This window comes from Panthera onca, chromosome A1 (assembly GCF_046562875.1).
Source record: "Panthera onca isolate mPanOnc1 chromosome A1, mPanOnc1 haplotype 2, whole genome shotgun sequence".
NCBI lineage: Eukaryota > Metazoa > Chordata > Mammalia > Carnivora > Felidae > Panthera > Panthera onca.
Genome location: NC_138339.1, coordinates 46,783,303 through 46,801,183, shown reverse-complemented (window position 1 = coordinate 46,801,183; position 17,881 = coordinate 46,783,303). Strand labels below are relative to the sequence as shown.

Here is a 17,881-nt window from a genome sequence, read left to right as displayed (position 1 = left end):
GACCAGAACCCAGGTATCCTGACCTCTGGTCCAGTTTTCTTTCCAGGACAACGAGGGTGAGAAAGACAAGAGACTTTCACTCACATCCACTCGGAAGTCTTCGAGACGTCGGAATTTGCCGAGGTATTCTTGAAGTTTGGGGTCAATGTCCAAATTTTTGGCTTTGGAATATTTCAAGAAGGCCCAGAACTTCTCCAGCCCATAGAGCTGGCCTACAGGAAAGAGGAGGCAGAGGTGGAGAGAGGTAGAGAGAAGCGGGGCTGGTGAGGAGTTGAGAATTAAGAGGTTCAGGGGAGCGGGAGGTGTGAGGTGACTGACACACAGCCAGACCCAGGTGGCCCCGGGGAGGGAGGAGGGAGAAAAGGCCTAGATGACTGGGGCTTGCAGAGTCCAACTCTGGCTCTCACCAGCTTCATAGTCCTTCACCGTCTCTTCCTGAAAATCCTTGAAGATGTCTAGCCGGAACTTCTTTTCCAGGCCATAACTGTAGTATCGAAAAAGGCACTCCAAACCATATCTGTAGGAGAGCACAAGTCAGTGAAATCAGGACACAGTTTATTTGTAAAACTGGATTGCACCTGCATAATAAATGAATGAGGAAATGGTTTAAGCACGTGGATTATTGAAAAAATGGTAAAAAATCCTTAAGAAGGCTAACATTTAACGTTAGTCTAAGTGGGTCTAGCAGTTTATGGTTTGTTTGCCAGGGGTCAGCAAACTTCAGCCAAACAACAGCCCTCTGCCCACATTCAATTGCTGTAAGAGCAGAGCTGAGTAGTTGCGACAGAGACCCTATGTCTGCAAAGCCTTACATATTTCTTATCTGTCCCATCACAGAACAAGTTTGCCAATACCCTGAGATGAGCTCTCCACAAAGTCACGTGACCATGTCAATTAGCAGGTTTGTTTATCTGACTTCAGAAATTTTACTTTTAGGAACATGTCAAGGAGGGGACCAAAAATACATTGTTTCCATTTTACAGATGTACAAAACTGTTCATTAACATTATTCAACAAAACTTAAATGTCTTAAAGAGACAGTTAAGAAAAATAATGTAAATCTGTACAACAGAATATAAGCTATTAAAAATTATAACGTATGGGGCCCCTGAGTGGCTCGGTCAGTTGAGTGTCTGACTTCAGCTCAGGTCATGATCTTATGGTTCGTGGGTTCGAGCCCCGCTCCGGGCTCTGTGCTGACAGCTCAGAGCAGCTGGAGCCTGTTTCAGATTTTGTGTTTCCCCCTCTCTCTGCCCCTCCCCTGCTCACATTCTGTCTCTCTCTCTCAAAAATAAAACATTAAAAAAAATTATAATGTAAATACACACTGATGGATACTGAGATGCTTATGATATATCACCAAGTGGAAAAGACAGGTTTCAAAGTGTTACATCAGAATGGGCCCATTTTATAAACAAATATGTAAATTTTACATCTACCCATGCATACAAAGTCTAGAAGGCCACACACTTAAATATATTAACAATGGTTATCTCTGGGAGTTGGAATTTTCAAATGATCTTATCTATATTTTCTAAACTTTCAGCAAAAGGTATGTAAGAATTTCTGTAAGAAAGTTTTAAAAGTTAAATACTTTAACAACGTGGAAACACGCTCATGCTTATAAATGGTAAGATACAAAAAGGCATTCATGTGATGATCTAAATACATTAAAAAGTACGGTACAAATTATTATCTAATAGAAGCTATACTTTGGGTAAACAACAGTAGGGTGGTGGGAGACTATAGGTATGTCCTTGCTCACACAAGCAAATATTTTTAGGAAAGCCCCTCGGGATTCTGACCATGCTGGCTATCTGTGGAGAAAGCAACTAGATGGCATGGGGACAGGGATGAGGAGACTTCTCACTATATGACCTCTGTCCTCTTTGAATTTTGAACCATGTAAACATATTACTCATTCAAAAATAATCATGTTTTTATAAAGCAAATGTGTATGCAAAACAGATTTCTGGTTATAGCTCTGGAGGCAGACCCACCAGGAACGCTTCACCTCCCACAAGACCCGCCAGCAGCGCCCCCCCGGCCACACTCCTCACATCCTGCTCACCTGTAGCCTTCTTTGGCATCCTCCAGAGCAAGCTGCTTAAACTCCTCATACATCTTTTTGTTGAAGTGATCTCGGAGGAAGAAGGACCAGAAGCGGAAGAGAGTGTTCATCTCCTGAGACTGGCCAATGCCCAAGCGTTTCCGCTCTGATTGGGGACAGAAGAGGAAAGACCTTTCAGGGCCAGGCTGCCCGTGTTGAGGGGACAAATGCTCCTGGGGTCAGACTTTGGTCCTTTCTCCTGTCCCCCCCAATTCCCTTGCTCATCCCCTGTCCTTTCAGTCTTTCAGGAGACGGTCATTAAGCGCTATTCCGTGTCAGGCCCTGCTGCCTTGGCAGCAGGGCCTGAGCCTCGCCACAAGCAGGTGGCATCAGCTTCTAAATCAGGCCAGCCTGGTCTAGCTCTTCATCTCAAATGCTACTGCTCTCAAGTGTAGTCAGAATAAGGAAAAGCATGAACAAATAATCTGACAATCCAACAAATTACACTGATTAGTCATCACCAACAATTATTTTAGGAATCCAACAATTACAAAATGGTACCATTAAAAATACACAATACCAAAGCAAAAGCAACAGAAGAATAGATAAATTTAGTATCATTAAAAAAACTAAAAGGGCACCTGGGTGGCTCAGTCGGTTAAGCATCCATCCGACTTCGACTAGTTCATGCTCTCATGGTTTCTGGGTTCGAGCCCTGTGTCAGGTTCTGTGCTGACAGCTTAGAGCCTGGGGCCTGCTACAGATTTTGTGTCTTCCTCTCTGCCCCTCCCTGACTCACACTCTGGCTCTTTCTCTCTCTCTCAAAAATAAATAAAACATTAAAAAAAATTAAAAACTAAAAACTAAAAACCTGGGGTGCCTGGATGGCTCAGTTGGTTAAGCGTCTGACTCTTGACTTTGTCTCAGGTCATGATCTCACGGTCATGATGAAATCGAGCCTCGTTTCTGGCTCTGCACTGATCACGGAGACTGCTTAAGAATCTGTCTTCCTCTCCCTCTTCTCCTCCCCCACTCGTGTGCATGCACACTCTCTCAATAAATTAAAAAAAAAAGAGAGAGACTAAAAACCTCTGTGCTTCAAAGAACACTATCAACAACATGAAAAATCAACCCACAGGGTGGGGAAAAAGTATTTACAACTCATGAATCTGGTAAGAGACTTGTACCTAGAATCTATAAAAAACTCTTATAACTTGTTAATAAAGGCAAATAATAGTCAAAAAATAGGCAAAGGATCTGAATAGACATTTCTCCAAAGGTATACAAAGGGCCGATAAACACATGAAAAAAATTTTCAACGTTATGGCTTCCAGGAAAATGCAAATCAAAACCGTAAGGAGGTATCACTTATCACTTCAAGCCTATGAAGACGGCTGTAATAAAAAAGACAGACAATACCAAGTGCTGGGAGGATTGGAGCAACCAGAAGCCCTATATACTGCTGTCAGGAACGAAAACATGGTGCCCCCACTTTGGCAAACAGTCTCACGATTCCTCCAAAGGTTTAAACATAGCTATCATATGACCCTGCAATTCCGCTCTTCTATCCAAGCTAAATGAAAACCTATGTCCACACAAAAACTTGTACACGAATATTCACAGCAGCACTATTCATGACAGACAAAAAGTGGCAATCCAAATGTCCATCATCTGACAAACAAATAAACAGAACAGGCCATACCCATAATAATGGAATATTATCTGGCAAGGAAAAGGAATAAAGTACCGACACCATGCTACAATATAGATGAAATGTGACAACAGTATGCTAAGGGAAGAAACCAGTCACAAAGAATGGTGTGATACAGGATTCTATCTATACGAAAAGCCCACAAAAGGCAAACCATTCAGACTGGTGGTTGTGCAGGCACGGAAGGAGCTGTGGGGGCGGGGATGGGAAATGACTGGTCAGGGGCACAGGGTTTCTTTCTGGGGTAATGAAAACGTTCTAAAATCGATTCTGCTGATGGACGTGCAACTCCTGAATATACTAAAAGTCACAGCACCTTTCACTTTAAATGGGTAAACTGTATAGTATGTGAATCCTATCTCAATAAAACTGTCATACACAAACGCAGAGGGAAGTAAGGCAGACGAAAGAAGCACTTAGCAGCCATGTTTTGCTAAATGAAAAGAGGTGAGGCAAATTAATACAAGGGAGCATTAAGACTGCTTCTGTGGGGGGTTGCCTAGGGCTCAGTCAGTTGAGTGTCTGACTTCGGCTCAGGTCATGATCTCACAGCTTGTGGGTTCGAGCCCCAGGTCGGGCTCTGTGCTGACAGCTCAGAGCCTGGAGCCTGCTTCAGATTCTGTGTCTCCTCTCTCTCTGCCCCTCCCCACTCACACTCTGCCTCTCTCAAAAAATAAACAAACATTAAAAAGAAAATTTTTAAAGATTGCTTCTGTGGGGCCCCTGGGTGGCTCAGTCGGTTGAGCGTCTTGACTCTTGATTTCTTTCAACTTAGGTCATGATCTCATGGTTCGTGGGATCGAGCCCTGCGTCAGGCTCTGTGCTCATAGCACAGAGACTATTTGGGATTCTCTCTTCCCCTCTCTCTGCCCCTCCCACTGTTCTCTCTAAAAAAAAATTGGGGGGGGGAGGGTGGGGAAGATTGCTTTTGAGCATCTTTACAGCCAACCTGACAGAAATCTATAGTTAAAAGACATTTCAGGAGCCAGGTGACTCAGTCGGTTGAGCCTTCAACTCCAGATTTCAGCTCAGGTCATGATCCCCGGGGTTTGTGAGATCAAGCCCTGCAATGGGCTCTGTTCTGAGCATGGAGTCTGTTTAAAATTCTCTCTCTCCCTCCTCTGCCCCTCTCCCCCACTCACTCACTCTCTAAAAAATAAAAAAAATTAAAAAAAAAAAAAAAAATCTCATGGCACCTGGGTGGCTCAGTCAGTTAAGCCTCCGACTTCGGCTCAGGTCATGATCTCGCGGTTTGTGAGTTCGAGCCGTGCGTTGGGCTCTGTGCTGACAGCTCGGAGCCTGGAGCCTGCTTCGGATTCTGTGTCTCCTTCTCTCTCTGCCCCTCCCCCACTTGTGCTCTACCTCTATCAAAAATAAATCAATGTAAAAAAAATTTTTTTTAAATAAAATAAAATAAAATAAAATCTCATTCTGTGATAAAAAGAAACACATGAGAGTATCTAGAAAGCTTATTTCCCTATACCATCTTCTAGAGCAGGGGTCAGCAAACTCTTTCCCACAAAAGGCCAGAGAGTAAATGTTTTAGGCTTTACAGGCCAGATATTGTCTCTGTCAAAAGTTCTCTTTCTTCTTCACAACCACTTAAAAATGTAAAAAAATGTAAAAAATGTAAAAAAAGGTAAACTTTTGATATCTTTTTTATTATCCGTAGAGGAAGATCAAGGAACAAAATATTCTGAGTAGCAGATTCTTTTAGCTTTCTGTATTCCCAACTACATGGCCTGAGTCTAGCTCCAATCCTTCTTGTTGCAATGTCGTGTCACTTTTTGATCTAAGGTCAGAGAAAACAATCACCTGCTCCACCACCCTTACACTCAGATCTAAGTAGTGGACCCAGAGGCTCAGCCCCTCTGCCCCTGTGCTTCTTACCGTTAAGGCAGCGCCTACGATACTTGTGGTAGACGTGTTGTGTGAAGCCATTTTCCTTGAGCAGCTCGTGGGAAGGATGCTGGAACTTGGGCAATGACTGAGGGGTACAGCCATAGCTGCCAACTGCAGGTGTCCCTTCTGAGGGGCTGGAACTAGAGGTCAGGAAAGAGACAATGTCACCAGGTTCCCTGGAGCAGCTAGCCATCAGTTTAGGAGGGGCCCCTCTGGTCCTTCCATCAGCCAAGATCTAGCTTCTCATAGGGCAGCAAAGAGACCCAAGTACTGTGCTAGGTCCTTAACTTACATCCACGGGCCCAAATCACTCTTTGCACAGACCTTTGGTGTGTTTTACAAAGCAGTCAGTGAGGCTTACAGAGACTGGGAGACTTGTCCTGAGTCACGGGGCTGTTTAACATCCCAGATTGGCACAATGCCCAAACCTGAGCTTCTAAGCATTTATTTATCCAGAGTCCACATTCAACTTTCTTTGATAAGCTATTATGGGTTAATCCATCTATATGTTTTCTTTAAAACCATGACCATTCTCAGTCTGTGCCATCTTTGCAGGGAGTAGAGTGCATATATAGGTCAATGGCTTCCAAACCTTGCTCTTGAACAGAGAACACTGGGACAATTTTCCTGGGGCTGGGGGTTGGGGGATGGGGGAAGCCACCTAAACCCTACCCCCAGAAGCTGAATCAGTAGATCGAGGGCAGGGCCCACGAATCTGTATTTTTATTTAATGACCGCCCCATCCTGGGGCAGGCAGCAGATACACACTTTTGAAATCATTCACAAACATTCTCTCTCTGAAGACACTCTGGTCCCGTGTAGATGCAACACCACTTCTTTAGGAAAATCTTCCCAGGCTCTGGATTAAGTTCTCTAGACTCCTCCAGATTTTTGGATTTAGATTAACGGTCCCTTTCTTTAATTTACAGACCGAAGAGGTTCGTTCTTCCTGGTCCCATCAGCTGCTTGGCTTTCCCACCCATCCTGCAGTCGGCCTCATCTCTCCTCCCCACTGCCCTGGCACCTGATGGAAGCAGTCCGGGGCCTGTGCTCACGGGAATCCATCACCCAGCCCACATGACTCTCCAGGGGCGGGTTCGAGCTGTGTCTTGTCTTCCTTTTCCGAGGCATCTGCAAAGGCCAGTCCAGAATTTGTTATTAATCGCACTCACAGAAATCTAGGAGCACCAAGCACTTGTAGGACCAAGACCTCTCATGTGTGTGAGTTATTTCACAATTTACAAAGCATTTTCATATCTATTCTCTCACACGATGTCCACAGTTATGAGTCAGGAACTGGTATGCCTATTTCACAGGTGAGGAAATTGAGGCTTGGGAGCCCTAAGGACCCACTCCTGGTCCATCTTCCTGAGGCCTTATCCTGGCTACATGGAATCACCACTCCCACACCTGGTCCCTTCTTCAGATGTGGCCACTTGATCCGGGGTGGGGGGGGGGGGGGGGGGCCAGCTGCCTAAGAATACAGAGCAGGTCTGGGATCTGGCAGTCTCCCGGCTTAAGCAAGGGTAAAAAGCAAAGCACGGGAAAGAGGTGAAGTGAGCCCAAGACTCTTAGCAGCCCGGCAGAAGAGCCTCACCTTGGCGTCTAGTGTCCGTCCTTCTTTCACTACTGGGTAAAACCGTGATGTCTGACTTGAGTCTTTGAGCTGTGGTGTCCGGGGAGTGCGGGGGGTCCTGGCGTTGCGGTAGTTTGGCGACTCCGGGACAGTGGTTGGTAGAGAACGGGCGATGGTGGAAGGCTCAGGAGCACCAAACAATTTGTTGGCCAGGGCATCAGTGGGAACTGCAGAGGCAGAGCAGGCCAGTAAGCAGGGGTAGGCCTGTGACCGTCTGTCCCTGGAAGGCTCCCCGTTGAAGGGCTGCAGACCCTCCCACCCAGGCCAGGGTTCCAGGTGTCACCTCTCACCTTGCTGGAAGCGAGGTGGCCCAGGAGGGACCTCCTGGTTGGGATCCACGGGGGGCTCTGGGGTTAGTGTGTCAAACTGCTCCCGACTGATCATGTTGACTTTCTTGAAGTTCTCAACTTCTTGCTGCAGAGGATACAAGATGGGTGGGGAGAAGAGGTTAGTAAGAAGACTGCCCCAGCCTGTTTAGGAATCGGGACCTGCAGGAAGTTGCAAAGGGCAGTTCCCACGTCCACATACGTGGAATTCTGGTCCCCAGGCTCTCAGCGGCAGCCTCCCCACTCCCCACCCCCAGTTACCAGGGCACGAGTGTGCCCACCCAGAAGGGGTTAGGGCCCGCCCGGCCCTCTCTACGGCAAGACCGAGACGAGGACTTCAGCTCCCCGGAACTCACTGCAGACCCCCGACCTGCTTCTCACCACTGTCTCCTCACCTCCACCAAACACACCGCTACCTGCTCCACAGGCTCCCCTCAGGCCCACCTACCACCACACACAGTCGCTCTGTAAAAACCTACAGAAAGTTTTGACTGTTTCCGGGCAACAGTGATTTTTAAAAAGCCTGTCTTTTCTCTATCTTCTCTACTCAAAACAAGTGCCTTAAAAGGCCTTTAAACTTTTATATGGGCCTAAATATTTGAGACTAGAAGTGCCAATCGAATCTTCATTCTCTTCCCCACTGGCATCTGGCCGACTGTTACGACCTTAAACACAATGCTCAGCTGGCACAACAGTCATCTCCTGCTCTGGCACAGCTTACAAAGTGTTTACATGTCTCTTCTCACCGAATGCCCCAGCAGGGCATCCATCACCACCCCCTTTCCATACACGAGGACAACTGAGGCTCTGTGCCCAAGGCCACACCGCTCATCAGCCTTCCCCTGTCCCACACGCTACAGGTACCCCAGGCTCCACCCCCAGTGCCATGTCTGAGCCTCACCTTGATCTGGGAATACTCAGGTTCGAACTTCTCAGTCCACAGGTCCTGCTCGTAGTAGAAGAGCCCGTCGTTAATGACCTTGGCCAGCTCGGCGCTCATCTTGGCACGAGAGGTGTGGTTGCCAGTGCGGTCCCCCCCGGGGTGCCGGCGCATGTAAGGTGGCGTCTGGGTGACGATGAGGATCTTGTTGACATCCCGGTCATCGATCTCATAGTCAGAGTCCTCATCAGACCAGGCGGTGAAGGTGTTCTTCCTCCCATCCATCTGCTCCATCTCCTCGTCAAACAGGAAATCCAGTTCCTCTTGCTCATCCTGCTCCTTGGACGTCAGCTGCTGAGCGGGCAGCTGCGGAGGCAGAGAGGTCGGGTGGAGGAACCTGGGCTCCTCGGACTTCTAAAATGGGGACAGACCAAGGGGAGAGGGAATCACCAGGGCGCCCTCGGACCGGCCTCTGTAGCTGTCCGCCGAAGAGAGAGGCACTGGCCATGCCACCAAGCTGCAGCTGTCAGCTTTGGAGCCAGTCCCCTAGGACTCCAGGTTTCTTCTCTCCCGGCTCACAACACAGTCACTCATAAACAATGAGGTGACAAGTTCCCTGCAGCCACCTGTGCTCTCATTTACCTAGCCTGGGAGTGAGCACACAGCAGAAGTTCAACAGGTTGATCCATCTGTTCCATCTATCCAAAATCTAAGAAAACGGAAGCTTCATGAGGCAAGGGCCACAGCTGCCTTGCTTTTCATCATATCCCCAGTACCTAGACTGGGACCTAGCAACAGCAGATGTTCAACTATCTGATGAGTGAGCAAGCACCCACTGGCACCAGGCCCTGAATGAAGAACCTAAAAGCAGAATAATGAACAAGACACAATTCTTGAACTTCAGGAGCTCACAGTTTAGTGGGAGAAAAAGTCAAACAACCAGCCAGCCAAGTGTAATGTGGTATTGGTAAAGACTAACTATAAATAGAATTTGTGGAGTACATAGGGAGAAACACTTATTAACGAACTAGAGGTGGGGACAGTCAGGGAACGCTTCCGGGGAGCTGTAATTACTGAAGGATGAGTGTAAGTAAGCCAGGTGAAGGCAGGGACCAAGAGTGTGCTAGGCAGGAAGAACAGCATGTTCCAGATGCAAGAGACAACAAGGTGCTTTCAGCAAAATATTTCAGACCGTTGCTAGACTGAATTTATCTGAGACTTTGGCGCAGAAGCATTTGTCTACCTCATAATCTATATCCAAAAAGTCAATTCCATGCTTTGCAAAAAGCTTCCCATGTAAACTCCAAACCTACTCGATTTTAAGGTTCAAATAGGCCAGGTGCAAGTGGGGCTCTGCTCTGGAATGGGGGCTAAGCCTGCCTGTCTTTCCAAAGCCTTCACAGTCTGGAAGCCTGGACCTCCTAAAGGTCCTCAGGACTCCGGCCTGATCCCTGACACTCTGTGGTCAAAGGATCACAGCCAGAAGAGATAGGGAAGTTGGGGTTTGAACAAGAGGGCAACAAGGGAGACAGTCACAGTGGCACAATGGAAAAGGGGGCACAGAATTTCAGACCCCAAAGTCCAAGGTCATCTATGAAGCCTCCTTACAAGCCTCAGACCAAAGAGATCTTTAAGAGGAGGTGGGGGATGGGACAGAGCACACATCCGCTTCTGGAAAGGGGGCACTCATTTTAGTCGGAAATGGAAACCGTTCTCTAACAGTGGACTCAATGCACACTACTGGCATATTGCTTTATAATTTCTAGAGCAGTCTAAGCCCTCCTTTCTTTCATGTGAAGATGGGAACACTAAAAACTTGAGATATTAAACGAGCTGCCCAAGGTCAACAGCCATCGGTGACAGGAGACTGGTGCTCTAGTCTAGACTAACGCTACATCCAGGCCCTGTGTCTGTTTCCTCTCCCTTCCCTCTTCAGAGGGCCTGAGGGGCTTATACAGGGGACAATGAGGACACACCTGGGCATTAAAGCAGCCCCAGCAAATTTAGATGGGTCAAAAATAAGAGCCAAACATCAAGAAACCTGGGACACTGCTGCCAGGGGCTGTATGATTTCTTCCCATGGAAAATCCCACTCAGCTAGGGCTATCCTGAGCAGTGGTCCTCACTGGAAAGGGAAACAGTCCTACCAGCTTTCCTGCAGTCACTGCTGACCTCAGGTCACATCGCCACCTTGAGCCACCCAGCCTGCCAGCTAGCCCCTCAGAGCCCTGTACCCAGGCGATATCCCCTCTCCATGCTCCAGCCCACGTCCCACACACCTTGGGTCGTGCTGGGGACGGCCGCGGTCTCTTCTTCACTTCAATCCAGTTCTCAGAATCCAGGTCAGGCAGGCTGGCAGACAGGCCCTTGGGCAGTGTCTTCAGGTTGCTGACCTCCTCTGTTTTGGTTGGCACTGGGGTGACTGCGCGGGGAGAACCAGGTGCAGACTCTGAAGGGTGGAAAGGTGAGACCCTCAACCTTCTAGTCCTCTTGATGCCAGTTGGCTGGGCGACAAGGACAACAGGAAGGCACCTACAGGTCTGCAGTACCTACCTGTCTCCTTCTGGTAGTGCTGACGGGGCACAAACTCGGGGCAGTTGAGAAGCTGGGAGAAATCGGTCTGGGAATAATCCACTATTGGGGGACCAGGAAGAGGCCACTTCTCCGGCTCCTCCCTCCTGCGCACTTTCTCATCAACGATCTCCACCACCTTGCTGTCCTTTAGGGCCTGCAGGAGAGAAGGAGGGAGACGATGCAGAGAAAAGACTTGGACAGAATGAGGTTTTTGGAAGCTGGCAGATGAAGGACTGGGCCCCACGAGCTCAGGCAGGAGTCTGGTGCTGGCAGGGGTATAAGAAAACTGGCACCATCTTCCACAGCTGGTGGGCAAAGGAGCTGTGCAAACTTGTAGGAGGGTACCAACATGAAAAACCCACCTGCCCCCTGACCTTGCCATTCTGCATCCAGGAATCTGCCCCCAGAGAAATACTGGCACAGACAGTTTGGGGAAAGAGGCACTCTCCTATTCTGCTGGTGAGAATGCAAAGGCCAACCTCTGGAGAAAAGGAATCCGGCAATTTGCCCTTTAGTGCAGGCTTCTCACTTCTAGAAATCTATACCAAAGATACGCTGGCAAATACACGAAAAGATATATATGCAACTGTAAATAAGAATGAAGAGCATCTTCCTATTATGTACTACTATGCGGTCAGCTCCCAGAGTTAGTAAGTGAAAACAAAAAACAGGTGAAGAAATACAGGCACTATATGCTGTCATTTAACTAAGAAAGGGGTAGGATATAAATACACAGAGAGACTTTTACTTAGGTTTTTTTTTTTAATGGAAGGATTCAAAACAAGTTGCCTACAGGAAAATAAAGGGAAAAAAGTGGAAGTGAGAGAATTTTAAATCAGACTTCTAGGAATATACCATGTTGACTTTGAACCATGTAAATGTTTTACCTAAATGTAAAACAAATCAGAAATTAGAGGGGAAAAAAGCAATCCCTAAAACTCGAGAGCAAAATGAAACTAACAAAACTAATACACATCAAGTTAGAGACATGACCACACAGAGATTATCTCAAGTAATAACTTGAAAATACAGTCATTTGAGTGTATAAAAAAAAAACACCTGTTTTTAGTAGTAGAGGTTATTATTACAAGAATAGGTTATATAAATTGTTGAATAAAACAAATGAATAATTATGTTGATGTCATCAGCAATTAGAATTTGGGGCACAGGATAAAGGAATATTACAAATAGAAGATAGTTGGGGTTGAATAAAGATCCTGTAGTCCTGAACTGTAATGGAAAATATCAGTAGAGGGGTGCCTGGGTAGCTCAGTCAGTCGAGTGTCCAACTCTTGATTTCAGCTCAGGTCATGATCTCACGGTTGGAAGGTCAAGCCCCCTATCAGGCTCTGTGCTGGGTGTGCAGAGCCTGCTTGGGATTCTGTCTGCCTCTCTCTCTGCCCCTCCCTGGCTCACTCTCTCTCAAAATAAATAAAAAACAAACTTAAAAAAAAAAAAAAAAGAAAATACCAGTATTATCTCATGATGCATAAAAACAAAAAAAAAAACAAAAACAAAAACAAAAAAACAACTCCAGAAACAATGACCAATCAAAACAGCAACAATCAACTCAGACTGTAGTATATAAATACCATTTCCCCAGAAGAGAGGACCTAGAATTTCTTGAAAATATGGCCAATCCCCTGAGGCAGGAAACGCACAAGATGAACCAAGGCTCCACTAGCCAAAGATGGGACAATTTGATTCAGCATATGAACTGCAATGGGTTGAAAAAACTGCAGTATGTTTGAATTCACAGGTTTCAACACTGTAATGGTACTAAAAGATACTAAAGGAAAAAAAGAAAAAGAAATAAACAAAAACAAAAAACAAAACAAAACAAAAAAACAATCCCAAGCGCCAAACCTTTAAAGCTATTAGGATCAACTCATAATTCTGAAAACTGGTTAACAAAGGAAAGTTCAAGCATTTATCCGCCCTTTCTGTACAAACCATACCTCTTGGTAACTGAATAGCTGATGAGGCAAAGTTTCTCCTTAAAGAGGTATTCCAGGTAACAAATGAAGACAGATTGACAGAATTAGAATCTTACCATTTTACAATCCCTAATGAAATACCAGACAGTCATCAATAGCAGCTTCTAGCACAAGAGAACAAATGAAACGCTATGTGCCACCTGAGAGAATCTATCATGATCTTTACTCTCGACGAAGACGGGAGGAAAACCCCCCAAACCTGAATCTTGAATCTGATCAGGCTTCTGGACCACCAATTTACAAAAAATTTGGAATATACACGAATATGCTAAATGACACCACTGTGTCCCATGAGAAACTCGACAAAATACACAACCCAGTTTATTGAAATAATAAACTGCAAGGAAAAAAGAGAAGGGAAGGGGAGACTTAAGACAACATATGGGTCTTGTCTGGATCCTGAGTCTCAGTTTTGACGAGTGGGGTGAATTTGCAACTGGCTGGGTATCTGGACATATGAAGGAATTAATACTTGTACATGTGATAACGACATGGTGACTAGGTTTTTAGCAGGTATTTATCTTTTTGAGATAAGTACTGAAACGTGGATGAAATGTCAGGTTACCTGACATTTTCTGCGAAGTAATTTGAAAGAGGAAACACAGATGGGGGATAGATGGAGTAAGATGGGCCATGAGGTGGTAAGTGCTGAGGCTGGGTTCATACCATGCTGTCTACTTCTGAAATATCTGCAATTTTCCATAATAAGAGAGAGAGAGAGGCAAGAAGGGAGGCAGAGAGGCTGGCCAAGCCCTGCGACTTTAGCAGAATTCATCAGATGGGGACTCCTCCAGGGTTTTTTGCCGTGGCCCAAACTCTAGCTCCTTAAGTAAGGACCTTTCCTTCCCCTGCACCCCAGCCCCAGGAAGGGAGACCTACCGCAAAGATGAGTGAAATGTCAGTGGTAAGAGCCTGCACTCGGTGGAAGGAAGCAATAAGGGTGATGGGAAGGAAACCGTCAGCATCCATTTTCCGTCGCAGGAAGAAGTCTCGCTCTAAATTGTCCACGCTGAAGTAGTATTCACTAGGTGGAGGGGAGAAGACAGATGATTGCTACAGCATCATTTAGGAGTCTGCCTTTCTTGTTCGGAACACCCCGGCCACCGCACATAGCCTCTGACCGACCCTGACCCTACTGAATGTACAATTTTGCAGGCTGAAAAGAGATGCTATCTTTTTATGGCTCCCTAACCATTCCCCCTGCCCTTCGGCTTCTTCGTATGCCTGGCCAAGCCCTCATCTTCCTTTAAAACCCAGTTCCAATGTTATTGGCCACTTTCTCCTCTGCTCCTAAAATACTACTGCACTTTACTGAAATGATACACCTCCTTGTATGGCTCCCCCGACTGAGGGACCATCAGAGTGGTTCAGAGCTAGGGTTTTGCCATCAGACAGAAATGGATTCAAATCTGTGCCTTGAAATACTAGCCATGAAACTCTGGGCAACACTCTGGGTCTGTTTGTTCACCTACGAACTGGAGAGAAGACCCAGCTCGTAGGAACAAGATAGCCGCAGGACTAAATAAAAGGATGCCTAGAAAGCACTTAATAGCAAGCCTTGCTAACTGTGTGGACTCCTTAGGTGTTTGCTAGCATTCTAACCGTGCTGCCATTATAAACAGAAGTGCACAAAGGGCTGGACTCTGGACACTGCTTCTCCTTTTTGTTGTGGTAATTTTAAATTTTCTTTAGGCGAATATGGTATTACTTTTGCAATAAATATTACCTTTATGAAAAATTAGCTTTTATTATGAAAACTTAGCTTTTAAAGGATGAGCAGCGGTTAACTTTTTCAGCTCCAGCCAGGGGCAGGCACTGTCCCTAGCACCAGAAGGACCTGCCCATCCCTACTCTGCCAGCAGCCACCTCTGACGGCTCCCGGGCCCCTAAGCATCCCTCCAGGAAGAAGGCTCCTGTCCACTCACATCTGGCGCTTGATGTAGTCTTTGAGCAGTTCCTGGTCCACGCTGTAAAGCTCAGTGCTGCTGACATTGTCAAAGTAGTAGGTGATGTTGTTCATGTACTTGGGGGTGCGAGGCCCCTCTGCACCATCAAACTTTCGGTAGCCAAACTGGTAGTCAAAATGGGCTATGGGGGAAATGGGCGCCATAAGGGAGAGGAGAGCCCTGCCCGCCGCCCCCGCCACGCTCCCTCGGACATCCCGGAGCCCAAAGGGGCCTCACGTACTTCGAGTGCCACCCCGGCCGCGTCCCCGGCCGCGACCACGCCCCCGTCCACGGCCACGGAAGGAAGCCCGCGCCCCACCAGCCCCATCACTCTTCACACTCGATGTCTCATCCTGGTCGTGCCAGGCAGGCTCCGGTTTGGTCTCTGGTTGCCAGGCTGGGGTGGGGGGGGCCATGGGCACGGGCACGTAGGTGGCAGGCTCAGACCCTATGGGGAGAGGGGCGCTGGGTCAGGCTTGAGGGTGACCCCCATGCCCAGGCCCTCCACAGTGGGCGGCGCATACCTTTGATCTCCCCTCGGTTGGCAGGCGTGTGCCGTGGCTCTGGCGGGCGAGCAGGGCGCGAGACCAGTTTCTCTCTGGGCACTTCAGGCTTCATGTCTATTTGCAATGGAACCCACTTGTGTTTGTTCCCTGGAGGACAGCATGGGCACATGAAGAAGGCTTGAAGGAGAGGTCTCTCCTAGCCATCCCTACCCCCAATTGTTCTTTGCTGTCTCGAGCAACAGACCTGATTCACAATTTGATGACCCACACTAGACCTCATTTTCACCTCTAAAATAAGGAAGCCATGGACCTCAGTGCGACAGACACTCACAGCTGACTCCTAATATCAATTTCTCCATGGTCAGAGAACCCCTTTCTGGAGCCAGACGCATGGCTGCCCAGAATCAAGACTGCACTTCCAGGCTCCCTGTAGACATTGTCAAAATTCTGTCTATGGAGAGCTCTGTGAAAGTAGTCCATTCCAGGCCAAGTCCCTAAAAGGGAACTGCTCTCCCCTTTCCTGTTCCTGCTAAGTGGAATGAAGAGGGAAAGAGTGAGCCATCTTGGATGAAAAGAGCCAAGACACCACAGCAAGATGAAAGGAAAGAAATGATTGCCATTCTAGGCCTGGCCTACTTACACCCAGCTGTCAGATGAGAGAAATGAACTTCTATCTTGTTTAAACTACTGTTACTTTGAATCTCTGTCAAAGCAGCCAAACTTGTACCCTAAACATCTTAGCGAGGCAATGGAAACTCTTGTTTTAAATGAAATCTTACATGGGACAGCAATACAACAAGATACATTAAGATTCCTCTGAGGCGGGGACCTCATCTGTCTTGTGTACTGCTGGAGCCCAACTGCCGAGAACAGGGCTTACCGGATGCTTGTTAAGTAAGAGAAGGAACTGATGGACAGCAGGCGGAAGTGAAGATTGCTGGCCCGGTGGCCTACACCACTCAGCCTCCCAAGGACTTCTTGGGGCTCCTGAAACTCATCCAGCAGCCCCGAGTTCTGATACTTCACAGTTCTGTCTACACACTTCTCCCAAGCCTATTCCAAGCCACTCACCTTTCTTTTTCTGGCCCCCTCGCTGGCAGTCCTCGTCCCCATTCTTCTCTTCCCCAGATTCATCCGATTTGGTTTTCGGGCTCTCTTTACTATCACTCCCCTCTCCTTTCTCCTGTTCCTTCATGTCCTTTCTGGGGGGCAGCTTCCGGGCAGGCTGGGACTTGTGGGGCTGTGGCTGCAGTAGGAAGCAGAGTAACAGGGGGTGAGGTGAACCAGAGAGCCTCCTAGGATGGGGCAGAAGGACCCCTGCCACTAGAAAGGTGGGGCAGGGGAGATGCAGCATGCAATGGCAGGTTGGACTACATATATTCTTAGGTCTTGTCTTTATGCCTGAGATGCCTCCACTGGGAAGTGTGCTCAAACAGGCAGGAAGTAGGAAACAACCTGTTTCTTCATCTTCCTTGAGTCTCAGTAACTGAGACAACCCACCAGGACACAGGGGCCATACGTTTACTCCCTATAGGACCAGACCGTCCAGGTAGTCTGTGGGACGAAAGAGATGCTAGCCCTTGGCTTATCCACAGCAACCCTGTGTGTGAACTGAAGGCCAATGGCCACAGCCAGTGAGTGATCTAGGCCATCAGTCCAGAACAAAAGCACTGGAAGGGGGGGACTGATCAGGAGTTCCTTTGCTGGGACTAAAGAGCACTACATAAGCTTCCCCAAGACATACAGTCTGGAGGTGGGTACCTGGCCTAATGACCACTCTCCTGCTTCACTCACTGGCAACCCAAGTATAGCTGATGGAGAACACAGGCTCTGGAATAATAATACAACAGACTTGACTTCCAAGGCCCACCTGACCATCAAGGGCTCGTTTATTAGCCTCTCCCAACGGCTGGTTATTAGCTTCAGTGGTCTCATCTGTAAAACGGGAATTACTAAAGGACCTATCTTTAAGTCACTGTGAGGATTCGATGAAATGGTAAGCAGCACTTGGCAGTCCCTGACATACAGCAAGGGCTCAAATGATGATGATCTTTAGCTATTTCAGAGTTGCCCATACTGTACCAACCACTCCTCTCAAAAAAAAAAACCGAGAAAGTTAAGACCCGAGGCTCGGAGAACTTAGGCCAAATGTGCATTTGTACATAGCATTTAAACCTGCCCACTCTTCCCCAAAGACTCACCTGCACACTCTTGTGGGCTATCTCTCCAGGTGTGGGCCAGTTGATTGCATCTCCAAAGTCACCAACCTGCAAGGCACGTTCTGTGAAGGCCCTGGGGTGGCCATGCCCCTGCCATTCAGCCCCTCACCCAAACAAAATACAGCTCCCCCGAG

The 17,881-nt window shown here is 47.5% G+C and overlaps 1 protein-coding gene across 3 annotated transcripts in view; it reads right to left on the bottom strand.

Annotated features, from left to right (window-relative positions):
* LARP1 (La ribonucleoprotein 1, translational regulator) overlaps positions 1 to 17,881 on the bottom strand; it is a 54,037-nt gene that overhangs the window by 2,467 nt on the left and 33,689 nt on the right. The window contains exons 3-18 of one of the 3 annotated variants that reach the window (XM_078446176.1): positions 17,730 to 17,795; positions 16,600 to 16,774; positions 15,547 to 15,675; positions 15,363 to 15,470; positions 15,002 to 15,164; positions 13,956 to 14,100; positions 11,059 to 11,233; positions 10,785 to 10,954; positions 8,527 to 8,919; positions 7,590 to 7,713; positions 7,261 to 7,466; positions 6,688 to 6,794; positions 5,652 to 5,803; positions 2,072 to 2,216; positions 408 to 517; positions 85 to 212 (exon numbers count right to left, since the gene is read on the bottom strand). In XM_078446176.1, the coding sequence (XP_078302302.1) occupies positions 85 to 212; positions 408 to 517; positions 2,072 to 2,216; positions 5,652 to 5,803; positions 6,688 to 6,794; positions 7,261 to 7,466; positions 7,590 to 7,713; positions 8,527 to 8,919; positions 10,785 to 10,954; positions 11,059 to 11,233; positions 13,956 to 14,100; positions 15,002 to 15,164; positions 15,363 to 15,470; positions 15,547 to 15,675; positions 16,600 to 16,774; positions 17,730 to 17,795 (2,496 nt within the window). Of the gene's footprint in view, positions 1 to 84; positions 213 to 407; positions 518 to 2,071; positions 2,217 to 5,651; positions 5,804 to 6,687; positions 6,795 to 7,260; positions 7,467 to 7,589; positions 7,714 to 8,526; positions 8,920 to 10,784; positions 10,955 to 11,058; positions 11,234 to 13,955; positions 14,101 to 15,001; positions 15,165 to 15,263; positions 15,471 to 15,546; positions 15,676 to 16,599; positions 16,775 to 17,729; positions 17,796 to 17,881 lie in introns of all 3 variants that reach the window. The other 2 variants (XM_060634795.2, XM_060634796.2) reach the window with 2 other exon arrangements.